This window comes from Liolophura sinensis, chromosome 1 (assembly GCF_032854445.1).
Source record: "Liolophura sinensis isolate JHLJ2023 chromosome 1, CUHK_Ljap_v2, whole genome shotgun sequence".
NCBI lineage: Eukaryota > Metazoa > Mollusca > Polyplacophora > Chitonida > Chitonidae > Liolophura > Liolophura sinensis.
This window is the reverse complement of record NC_088295.1, coordinates 17054446-17067669: the sequence shown is the minus strand read 5'-3', so window position 1 is coordinate 17067669 and position 13224 is coordinate 17054446. Positions and strand designations below refer to the sequence as shown.

Here is a 13224-nt window from a genome sequence, read left to right as displayed (position 1 = left end):
TTTGATTTTGGATTCCTCATTGTCGCACCAAAACCCTTTACAGTCACAATATGGCTGCATTGTTGGCAAAGTGGTATGAAGCCACAACCACTCATTCATTCAGATTTTTGTCAGATTTGATCTTAAAGGGATGCAGAATCGAAAATGATTGGTTGGCAGCGGAGATATGACATCAGGGGTTAAAGCGTCTAATCTAACGAGATTAGACACATCTGGATGCATACCTAAAATTCAGCTTAATCTAATTTGACCTATCTCACAAAGCAACCAATCAGCAAGGATTCTGTTTCCATTTTAGGATTAGATCCATTGTAATATGAATTAACATGATTCACATAGATGTGTATGTACATGTACAATACTCTCATGCATACATATATAGATGAATTTGCAGATTCTACCACCCTCACTGTTCATAGGGTCTAGATATATAGGTAAGAAGTACTCACATGTGTTAAGTTCTCAGATCAAATTGGTTGCAATAATGCCAAAGTAGAATTACAACCACAATCATTTATACTAGAATATGCTGTTTTCTGTCAGGTGAACAAGACAGTTTTCGGGAGTATGCCTACTGCTCGTTTGAGTACCTGTTAGCCACAGCTCACTCCACTTCCATCAAGACTCTGCTGACTAACCTGGAGAACTCACACAGGCTGCTGCTGGACGCAGAGATCAACCTGGTCTTGTCCTCGATTAAACTGTCCATAGAGGTGTTGACCGAAGACCCACTGCAGCTGGCTAATGAACTAATAGGGAGACTCCGCCAGCTGAAAGGTAAGGACCCACCCTACATGGCTATTGAACTAATAGGGCCACTTCTCCAGCTGAAAGGTAAGGCCCCACTCCACATGGCTGGTAAACTATTAGGGCCACTCCTCCACCTGAAAGGTAAGGACCCACTCCACATGGCTGGTGAACTATTAGGGCCACTTCTCCAGCTGAAAGGTAAGGACCCACTCCATATGGCTGGTAAACTATTAGGGCAACTCCTCCACCTGAAAGGTAAGGATTCAGTCCATGTGTCTAGTAAACTAATAGGGCGACACGTCCGGCTGAAAGGTAAAGACCCACTCCATATGGCTGGTGAACTATTAGGGCCACTCCACCAGCTGAAAGGTAAGGATCCAGTCCACATGGCTAGTGAACTATTAGAGCCACTCCACCAGCTGAAAGGTAAGGACCCACTCCACATGGCTGGTAAACTATTAGGGCCACTCCTCCAGCTGAAAGGTAAGGACCCACTCCATATGGCTGGTGAACTATTAGGGCCACTCCTCCAGCAGAAAAGTAAGGATCCAGTCCACATGGCTTTGTGGACAAATAGAGCGACTCAGCCAGCTGAAAGGTTAGGGCCAACTCCACATGGCTGGTGAACTATTAGGGCCACTCCTCCAGCTGAAAGGTAAGGATTCAATCCACATGGCTTTGTGGACTAATAGAGCGACTCAGCCAGCTGAAAGGTAAGGGCCCACCCCAGACGGCTGGTGAACTATTATTGCCACTCCTCCACCTGAAAGGTAAGGATCCAGTCCACATGGCTAGTGAACTATTAGGGCCACTCCTCCAGCTGAAAGGTAAGGACCAACTCCACATGTCTGGTGAACTATTAGGGCCACTCCTCCAGCTGAAAAGTAAGGACCCACTCCATATGGCTGGTGAACTAATAGGGCGACTCCTCCAGCTGAAAGGTAAGGACCCACTCCATATGGCTGGTGAACTAATAGGGCGACTCCTCCACCTGAAAGGTAAGGACCCAGTCCACATGTCTAGTGAACTAATAGGACCACTCCGCCAGCTGAAAGGGAAGGACCCACCCCACGTGTCTAGTGAACTAATTTTTCCACTAACATTTCTGCTGAATATTAAAATAAACTAATAGGACGACTCTGTTGACTGAATGGTAAGAGCCCACTGCATGTAATAGGGCTGATGACTTAATAGGGCGGCTTGGCTCACTGAAAGGTAAGAGCCAACTAGAGCTGGCTAATGAACTAAAAGGGCGATTCGGCTAGATGAATAGTAAGGACCCACTGCGCCTGGCTAATGAACTAATAGGGCAGCTCCCCTGAGTAAATGAGAAAGGCCCACTGCACATGGTGATTGAACTAATAGGGTAGCTCTGCCAACTGAGGGACAAGGATAAACAAATAGTACATGTAGGCTGTCCCCAAGGTAACTACAGTAATGTGAAACATACTACATAGAGTTAATATATTCACCTTTCATTCTTTTATTAATGTAATTATTCATTTTGCACATTTGCACAATTTGCACATTATTCATGTTCAACCATGTATTTGAGAAATTTCACTTTTATCGTAGTGGTAAGGTTTTTAGGGAAGAAAACCCTGGCACCTCTCCTGAAGCCTGAAAAATCTCCTGACATGGATTGGCAGCCAGTGAGCTACATATTTATGTAAACATGCAAACTTGTAGGCAGTGAATGCTTAAATGATTCAGGTTTTGTTGATTATTAGGAGGAATAATTGTTTGTTTGCTGTAGAGTTTTATCCCCAAACCATCGACAGCTTGGTGACAGAATGCATGCAGTGGTGTGACTCGTATTCTCTCCCATTGATTGTACCACTCACACCATGGCTGCCAGACCCCAGGAATCCCCTGATTACCTCCCTTGAGGTGTCAGATGGCATCACCAAAGTCTTACCCACGCAGAACAGCCAGCATATTCTATGTGCCACAGAGAAAAATGTGATCAGCATGTACCATGTGCCCTCCAGAAAACTAGTGACGACTTTCTCAGGTGGGAAGACATTTCTACTTTAAAGGAGAAGAAAATTTAAATACCAAACAAATACCGTTGAAAAGAGTAAGCATTTCCTTGCAGGTGCATGCCATAAAAAAAATTGTAATATGTATCTCAAGTTGATAAATTATAAATAAAGTCAGCACCCAAATCAGCTGTGGGCGACTCCATTTAGATAGAACTCTTCTTCCCAGAAGGTAGCGAACAGTACAGCGGAATTTTGGACGTAGGTTCCAAGTTTACACAAACAAGCCAGCAGTTTTAACGACTCTCATTGGCTGAGAGGCAACAAACCCCCAGCATAAATTACAGGGTGTTAAAGAAGGACGACGCGATGGACCGTTTTCAGGCTTTACATGTATGACGACGAAAAATCGCAAAATTATGCACCACCAGATAGAAAAAAATTTGCTCTTTTCAGCCTATAGTGTCATGTGTTTTAACTTTTCTGCTCCTTCAAGTGATTTTTTGAGAATACATGTTATTAGTATTAATTTATTTACATTATTATGTTATTATTAACTAGTGAAGCAATAATGTTGTCTGCATGTTCTCTTAAAGAGATACCGTATACTCATTTTGTAATTTTGTTCATGTGATATGAAGCAATATATTTGGATGTATAAAACTCCCTAATGATAAAATTTCCTGTAACTATGATTTTACTTGCTCTGCTTTTAGGCCATGCTGGAGTGGTTCTCTGCCTGACATTATCTTCCAATCACAAGCGTTTGTTTAGTGGTGCTGATGACGGGACAATCCGCTTGTGGGACGTGTTCACCGGAGACTGTGTGGAAGTCATTAGGTCTGTCCATAGTGTGGTCCACATAAACTAAGAAATTTTCAGCTGAATATAGAGATGTCAGATGTTGTCATCAAACCGTGTATCCATTTGAATGTGCAGACTTCTGCTGGCTTGGAGAAAGATTGCTTGTGTCATATCTCAGTCACTGGTGTAGCTAAGCTTTTGAAAATCAAAGGTTTAATGTTGTCATATACTCTGCTTATTCTGATCATTAGCTCTGCATGTTTGATCATTGGCTCTGCATGTTTGATCATTAGCTCTGCATGTTTGATCATTGGCTCTGCATGTTTGATCATTAGCTCTGCATGTTTGATCATTAGCTCTGCATGTTTGATCATTAGCTCTGCATGTTTGATCATTGGCTCTACCTGTTCTGGCCATTGGATATGCCTGTTCTGTGTTGAAAGCTTGGATTCATCTTTGGATTCTGCTGTTTCTGTGTTCAGTGGTAGCTGGCTTAGTTAATAGGCTTACAATCCTTTAGCGCTAGTGACTAACAATGAGCACATGTATATGCAGCAGTGCCATCTGGGCAAGATTACATGTATAAGTTGGCTCATATTATAATCATGTTTTAAAAGCATTTAGAATGATTTCATTTGGCTAACTTGCTACTAAACTGCTGGATGTCCGAGTTTTTCCAAAATTTAGTTCAGTCTTATTTCTAGTATAATATTTGAAGAAATGTGCTGCAATTTCATGAATAACTCATACTGTCTGACTCACTGTTACTACCCACATTTAAGACCTTCATCCCTTTTAGTATTGATATTTATGTTAAAAATGTGTTATGTTGAACATTCAAAATGTTGGTTGAATTGGGATGAATTGAGGTGGCTAAAGTGGTTATGATACATAATCAGTGAAAGGTTCAATTCTTACTGGCCTCTGTAAAGTGGTTATGATACACAATCAGTGAAAGGTTCAATTCTTACTGGCCTCTGTAAAGTGGTTATGATACACAATCAGTGAAAGGTTCAATGCTTACTGGCCTCTGTAAAGTGGTTATGATACACAATCAGTGAAAGGTTCAATCCTTACTGGCCTCTGTAAAGTGGTTATGATACACAATCAGTGAAAGGTTCGATCCTTACTGGCCTCTGTAAAGTGGTTATGATACACAATCAGTGAAAGGTTCGATCCTTACTGGCCTTTGTAAAGTGGTTATGATACACAGTCAGTGAAAGGTTCAATCCTTACTGGTCTCTGTAACTTTGTAAAAGTTTACAGTCTACATTAAATAACAAGTCAAACCAGACTGTTGTGTTACTGCTGTGACTGTTGTAGAGAACATGACAGTGCTGTTATGTGTATGACGCTATCCCAGGATGGCAAAGTCCTAGTGAGTGGCTCCAGGGATAAGAGTGTGCTGGTGTACAATCTTCTGGAGGGTAAGGTCAGCCACAGACTGAGGGAACACACCAGCACGGTCACAGCAGTCACGTTCAACAGTACAGGGACCATACTTATCACAGGTAATCTCACTTTAAAACAGGTAATTAAATTGTTTAAGAGTTTATGATTACTTGGCTAGAATGTTGCTTAAACATGTGAACAGTTCACTGAAAAATTTATAACTTTATGTTTTTTTTTATAATTTATGGTTGTAAAATTTCTAAAGAAATTTAATGAAGTGGAAGTTTTTGAGTTTGTTAATGAGATGTTTCTTTTTGTTTATTCAGCATCGTTTGACAAGCGTATGATTCTGTGGTATGTGGAGGACATGACGGTTCTAAACTGTATCAGTCAAGACATCACCAGCCCTATACTCTGTATGACTCTCTCTATAGACAACACATTTCTCCTCATAGGTAATATATCAGTGCATTTCTCCTGATAGTGGTAAAGTAGTAAATGTGTTTTACTTAGTTAAATAATGTTGAGAAAGATAAGTTTATTGAATCATGTTAAGATAAAAAAAAAACTTTTTTTTACCAAATTAATGAGGACAAAGTAGAATTTTTCATCTGTCTTTTTGGCAACTGTTTGGACTTTCATGTAGAGTAAGAGAAACTTTCCTTCATTGTAAGAGGGCCTGTGTTGTCGAATTTTCTCCTGGCCTCTGCTTCAGCCGTAGCTTTATTACACACATGTCAAGTGGTATGATACTCTCCTCAAAGCTGGACCCTGTTAATCCAACGTTAACATGTGTGCCAATATTTCCTATGATTTTAAAGCATTTTTGGCTTGTAGTTATTGTTCAGCACAGATAAGCAAAATTAGGGACCAAAGATGTAAACACCCATGTTGATGAATCCATCCAATAAGTGTGGATACATTCACAAGCAGACCACAGTGTTAACTGAAAATTGTTCAGAATCATATTGTTTATTTCAAATTCCAAATTTAGTTAAATGAATACAAGTGTACTAAACTGATTATTTGAACATTTAGGTTGTGAAGATGGCTCAGTACATGTGTTCTCATTCACAACTGGTACAGAGGTGCATCAGCTGAAAGGTCACAAGGGCAAGGTGAGTTCAAGGTCATATTTAGGGATAATGCTTATAGGGGAGGAAAGAACCCAATGATGGGTTTCCCTCTCCCATGAAAATGGCCACTGTCTTATTAATTATGAAATAAATACTAACATGTATAAACCAAGAAAATTGTGAACAATAAATAATTGTTTTCATCATGCAAGCTAGACAATCAGGTCAGATCAAAGTAAACTAAGTTTTAAACATATCTTTATATTTGTAAATCTGCAGCAAGAAAATTTGTTGTCTTTGATTGAGGAGAAATTTCTATATGGGTGGTTCCTTATTCAGTATTTTTCCATCTTGAGTGTGAAACCAAACAATGGAAGATATGAGTAGAGTGGGCAATAAGTGGAAAATGTATACTTTGTATGAGGTCGGCTTAATTGCACACCGCCCTTTTGACGGTAAATGCATGTAATCACCATAGGTACCATCACTACAGGAATTATGTCACCATGGTAGTTACAAGTTCATGAAGAGGGCTACATTTAGAGTTCTCGAAATGAACTGCCTATCTGAATTACATTTGAACTTGTTTCTCAAACCTATCAGGTATCAAGCTTAGCTGTGGGTCAGGACTGCGTCCATGCTGTCTTGGGCTGTGACAATGGAGGAGTGTACATCTATAACCTCTGTACTACAGAGCTGCTGCGCACCTTCATGGGCATTCACAAGTCTTGTGTTATTTCTGTCAGAATCTCTCGGGACCAAAACATGATCTTCTCAGCTTCACGGGTGAGACGTCTGATAACTGACTGTCCATCCATCTGTATGTGTGTCTGTCCGTCTGTCCATCTGTCTGTCTTTTTGCTGCGAAAATAAGATGATATAAGATTTGTCATATACTCTCAGACAGATGTTATAGAATTTATTATCACATGGCAGAGAATTTATTATCACATGGTGGAGAATTTATTATCACATGGCGGAGAATTTATTATCACATGACGGAGAATTTATTATCACATGACGGAGAATTTATTATCACATGACGGGGAATTTATTATCACATGACGGAGAATTTATTATCACATGGTGGAGAATTTATTATCACATGGCAGAGAATTTATTATCACATGGTGGAGAATTTATTATCACATGGCAGAGAATTTATTATCACATGGTGGAGAATTTATTATCACATGGCGGAGAATTTATTATCACATGACAGAGAATTTATTATCACATGGCGGAGAATTTATTTTTGCATGGTGGAGAATTTATTATCAGATGGTACATGTAGTGGAAAAACGCTTTATCATATTTTTGAATTTCAAACATCACAAGGTTACTTATTTGTGTGATTCTAAGAGTTTTGTTCCCATAATGAATTCTAATCCAGAAGTTACTGCCCTGACCAATCTCGAACTGTCTGCCTGATACAGACCATAGGCTCTGTTTGGGTGATGAATTTGATCTTTGTTTCGGCATTTCCCAACATTCCCAACAGCTTCGGTGATAACATTTCTGATTTTTGAAGAGTATTTTTACGGTATAAGCAAACTCACACACCCAAGAGTCAAATTTTCCTGCTTGCTCTTGATTTCAACATGAACTTTGGGTAAATTGACTAACCTGTGTAAAGCTGAAACCTGACAAATGTGGGAAATAAAGCATGAGCTTATAGAAAAGATAGTGTTACATATATTTGTTTTTATCACGAACAATGCTCTAAGTGTCTACAAACTTCAAGCATTATAACCTATGTAAGTCAAGCCTGTATATATGTACATGTATGTGATACATCGGTGGCAAGCAAATGGATGAAGATGGTCACTTTGGTTGAGTGTCAACCACTTGGCTAAACGGTGAAGCTCTGACAACTCATAAAGAGTGAAGGTTTATGAGGTATTTTTGAGGAGATTAATACTTAACATGGGCATAAAATATGCTTAAAACCAACCTCATTAACAGTCGATTTTGGGTGTCATTCTTATTAGATTTATTTGCCCATTTTTAAAAATGTCATTTTATCAGTTAGTCAGTACATACAGGGTGTCTAATTCTGAGTAAGTAAGAACTAATCCTTAAGGTTTGTTTGGAAGGTAGGATGATATCTTACAGGGGAAATGTGTGTGCAACGAAAATTAATATTTTGTGAACATGCTTCAGGAAATTCTGATTGAAATATCAACCCTTGTACGTGTCTTTTCTCCATGACTTTTAGACACAGGTTTGTGTGTGGAACATGTACAAGGAAGCCACGCGAGAAGTTGTGGATGACAGTCATCCCAGCCCAGTGACAGCTGTGGCCATAAACAGTACAGGCAAACTGGCTGTTACAGGTGTGTATTAGACATCAACAGTGTACACGGATGTGTTCAAAAACTTTTTTCATGTATTAATGAAAGCCTGGCCACCTTGCAATGTAACATTGCTAAAATTGTTGTTGAAATTCAAATGTTTTTGTGAGACATTTCCCTTTACTTAATGTAAAAAGGATGATTTGGCATAAGTTTGGATAGATGGTTTTGCTAGTGGATTGATGATGATGGTGATGATATTTTCTCATCAGGTAGCAAAGATGGAATATTAAAGTTGTGGAATTTGGATTTGAGTGTTTTCATGGAAAACCTTTCTGGCCACACCAATGCTATTACCTGTCTCACCTTGGCCGAGGAGGAGGCTTACATCTTGTCTGGTTCTGCTGATAACACCATCAAGGTGTGGTCTATCTCCATGGGGACCATCGTCACAGACTACCAGGTTAGTAGCATTTGTTACCTTGTATAAAGGGAAGTATTACATTGTGTGGGTCATTCCGTATTACTCTTTTGTGGATATTAATATGGAGCAGTACACATGCTCAGATCAATGACCAAATGACTGGCCTTGGCATGATCACTTTTACCTGGAGTCAGTGTAATTTAATTATTAAAAGCTAATCATTTTTACCTGTGTTGGTAGGGACTTCAAACATACATATACTTTTTTTTCATATCAGCGTCCAGTGGACTTATGAAAATATGCATGTCAAAAGCAAAAACTTAGAGAAGATAATGAACTAGACATTTAGAACATACATGCGTGTATTTATGTTGAGAAATTTAGTTGAACTGGATTGGCTGAATGCATACCTACATGTAGTATGTGTATGACTTTAGGGAAAGGTTGTCCATAATAAAATATCACATGAGTGATAGAAAGCCAGAAAAATAGTATTTCACCATGTGCTTATTGAAGAATGGTTGACATTTGACGAATATGGCATCAGAAAATGTAATGTCACAGTAACTGGCTAGATTTGCCAAGAATATCTGAATGGTCTTATTGGCAGTGTCATCAGGGCCCCATCAAGAGTGTGCATGTTCTGAGCGACAGCTTGAAGGTGATGTCTGTGGATGCGAGTGAAAAACTCAAGCTGTGGATGGTGGATACAGGCCAGACTCTATTTTCATACGCGGACCCAATCCCCATCATGGCACTGTCACATAGCAGTGAATACGTCTTCTCTTTGGCAGGCTCTAGCAGGTTTGTATTCATGTCTGTGAGAAGTTAGCAAAAGTGTGACTAACTTCAGTCAAATATAATCAATTTTTGAACTGTAGCTGTTTATCCTGTTTTGAAAGTTGTTTTATTATTATGTGTGGTACATACAGTAGGCTACAAAATATAGTGGTTTCTACTACTATTGCTTTTAGTACAGTTTCATATGTTTGCTGCACTTGCTTGTACTGACCAGTTATGTACATTTACATACATATTATATAATGGTGTGACTGCTTCTGTGGCCTAATGGCTAGAGAGTCCTTCTCAAAGTCGAGAGGGGCCTCCGTGACTCATTTGGTTAGCATGCTAGCGTATCGTAATGACCCAGGAGCCTCCCACCAATGAGGTCGCTGTGAGTTCAAGACCAAGTCATGCTGGCTTGCTCTCCGGCCATACTTGGGGAGGTCTGCCAGCAACCTGCGGACGGTCGTTGGTCTCCCACGGGCTCTGCCCGGTTAAGTACGATGTTAAACCCACAAGCATTCATATATACATATTTATATAATAGTGGTATTATTTGAACACCAATTACAGCTCTTAGTGAACCTAATACAAAATAAATGATTTATCTTGGACATTTCAGCCTTAAGATCTGGAAACTGGAGGACAGCAATGTGATACAGACAATATCTCATAAAGGGAACATCACTTGTGTGGCATGTACGGAAGACTCGGAACATGTGGTGACGGGCTCAGATGACATGTCCCTGAAAGTGTGGGAAACCAGAACTGGCAAACTGACACAGGTAAGTGGGTGATGATATGCACGTTGTCATGAAGGAATTGGTTCAATCAAAGGGAGACTACTTTGTCTAACATACATCCACACGACAATGGTTGTATTAATTTTGTAGGTGCATGAGTTCTTTAGTCTGTTTGTGTAATATTATATCACAAACTCAGATCCTGCTGTCTTTCAAACAGTTTTATACAGTCAAAAAGCAATTGTATCAAAGTTACTGAAAGTTGTTATTCTTTAATTTCTTTGCATGTTTTCCAAAAACATAGCTCAATATTATTTCTTGCTCATTCCTTGTGAAAGGAGGGGGGGAGGGGATAAGTAGTGGTTCAGTGGATGACTTCATTCTCTGAAGGAATAGCTACGTGTGCACCACCTTGTCAAGTAGCATTCTACTCGCATGAAATCCTCAAAACCACAAAACAAGACCAGACAGAGAAAGCACAGATCCAGTTAGCTTTAACTATACACTGCATTTGATTTGTTAATCTGCTGAAGCTGACTGCGATTGTTATATCTTGTACACATTTGTTTGACAAAAGCATATTATGTGGTATTAAATCCTGTATTATGAGGTTGAAAAACAAATTCCCAAAAAATGTTTTATGAACTTCGATTATAAATTTTTTTTTAAGATTTCTGCTTCAACTATGTGCTGCCTTTACCCCGTAAACTTGAACTGCTAATATTTTAAGTGACACCCAATATTTCCTGCAGGTTTTGGTTGGCCACCAGGGGTCTGTCAATTGTGTGACGACCACTCACAACAGTTGTAACATTATCTCTGGGTCACGTGACCGCAGCATCATCATCTGGAACCTGGGAACAGGAACAGTGGAGCATCAGCTGGAGGGTCACAAGGGGGTGATCAGTGTCCTGAGGGTCACAACAGATGGGAGTATTCTGGTGTCAGGTACGGGTACACATTACAACAAGTTTAACAATTTTAACACGTTCACGAGGTTTGTCAGGTAGAAGGCGAAGGTGTGTGGTTTACATGGGACGCTCCGATTTCCTCCACTTGTAAACTTGTTCGCCATCATATTACAGGTAAGTAAAAAAAATCTTACAGTGTTAAACACCAATCAACCATTTTAACTCAAAAAGTTTATTTTTTCCTCGTGTTTCCATAAGAGGCCAGCAGAATGACCTTGCAGATCCAGTGAATTCAGAAATCACTGGTTAAAAGAGGCAAGAAATTACGGACATTGTACAAACAGTGATGGCAGGTTTTTTCTAGTATTATAACTATAATAACTTGAGAGGAGAAGTAACATTCATTCAAAACTCCATTGTAATTGAATAACTCACCACAGGGCATTGCTTGAATAAAAGGTGTCAAAAGTTAGTGTACTAATTGTGTATCTATTGTAACAAAACGACTTAAATATGTAGCAGCCCAAAAGCAATTGTAGTATCCTACAGAAACAGTTGTAATATTGATAACTGTTTTTGTAGACCTGAAAAATTGATATTGTTTAATTGTCTTGGGTTTATCTCTTTGGGTTGACTATGAATGTAGAATTACTGATGGGGTGTTGTGTGTTTGATTGACAGGTTCCTGGGATGGGACATTGCGAGTTTGGAGTCTCCTTCATGGCAGCCAGCTGACTCTGTTTGACATGCATGCTGATGTAGAGGACATAGCCATGACTTTTAATGCCTCAAACATTGTAGTTCACCTGTCAAACAATTGTCATGTTCCACTGATGTGTCTTCACAATACGCCAGCTGCTGAGGTGAAGTCTCAGAGCCAGGTCAGCATACAGATGGTCAATAGTCTGGCAGGTAAGCAAGGTTTGGAGATATAAGCAGGGTTGTAGCAGCTGCGGCCACTTTATTCAGTTACAAGTAAATCTGATTAGATGTCTTTCTAACATTCCACATGGAAAGCAGACACATTGTGTTATATAACACCATGTGTGGAATAATTTCCATTAGGTGAAATACATTGCATTTTAATTTTTGTAGTTTGTGGGCATATGAAGTTTGAGAAAGATCAGTGAGTTTTTTCTAGTGCAGATATAGAGCCTGGAGACACAGCTCACCCCCTGAAAAATGGCAGTGATAAAAATGTGGACCATGTTTATAGTGAATGATTCCACTTGTCTAGTACACCATCAGACATGACTATCAAACTACTCATCCATTTTCAGCAATATGACATGAAAAGATATGTGCACACATATCACTGTGCGCTGGTGAGTTTATAATAGGGAGGGAAGGTCTACTAGCCACCTGCGGATGGCTGTGGGTTCCCCCTAGGCTCTACCCAGTTTCCTCATATCATAATCCTGATCGCCATAGAATAAATGAAATATTCTTGAGTACAACATAAATCAGACTTAGTGATGAAGCACTGACTGCTGATATTTAATTGGCTGTTTGTTCCAGGTGACTATTTGCCCCTCCCTCTCAAGCCACACCCTCCACTGGTACACTGCCCTTCCACAGTGTTCCCAGAGCGCAAGGAGGTGAAGTTAAAGAGGAGAGAGTCCCGCTTTTCTGTGTCAAGTATGCCTGAAATTATACAGGTAATTTTGGGTGTAGTTTTTATCTTTTGTGTGCTTATATTAACATTTACATATTCTGAAAATTTATAATCAGACAGTTTAAATAATGAATATGCAATAATAGCAAACGTATTTTCTCCTGTTACCAACATATGAGAGGTCTGTCCAAAATAGATTCATGCCTCCTCAGGTTTTATACATGGGGTGTGATTACCCCATACGCCCATCTAGTTCTGACATTGTGAATTAATTACTTTCATATTAATTCTGATGGACAGGTGTCGCCGATAAAAGCACCAGTAAAAACGGCCATCATGGCTCAGGAGAGGAAGAGGGAGAAGAAACTGAAAACCAAAAAAATCGAGAGGAAGCAGTCAAAAAAGGAAGAAAAAAACAAAAGCAAATCTGAAATCTGTTGTGTTTTATGA

At 39.5% G+C, this 13224-nt stretch overlaps 1 protein-coding gene across 1 annotated transcript in view; it reads left to right on the top strand.

Moving 5' to 3' along the window:
• Positions 1-13224, top strand: part of LOC135467626 (protein qui-1-like) — a 29876-nt gene extending 16652 nt beyond the window's left edge. Inside the window, exons 10-24 of the mRNA XM_064745444.1 lie at positions 544-777; positions 2507-2764; positions 3449-3572; positions 4860-5047; positions 5255-5383; positions 5967-6046; positions 6608-6790; positions 8223-8340; positions 8571-8761; positions 9333-9526; positions 10128-10290; positions 11001-11196; positions 11841-12071; positions 12678-12817; positions 13075-13224. Coding sequence (XP_064601514.1) covers positions 544-777; positions 2507-2764; positions 3449-3572; positions 4860-5047; positions 5255-5383; positions 5967-6046; positions 6608-6790; positions 8223-8340; positions 8571-8761; positions 9333-9526; positions 10128-10290; positions 11001-11196; positions 11841-12071; positions 12678-12817; positions 13075-13224 — 2579 coding nt within the window. The remainder of the gene's footprint in view (positions 1-543; positions 778-2506; positions 2765-3448; positions 3573-4859; positions 5048-5254; positions 5384-5966; positions 6047-6607; positions 6791-8222; positions 8341-8570; positions 8762-9332; positions 9527-10127; positions 10291-11000; positions 11197-11840; positions 12072-12677; positions 12818-13074) is intronic.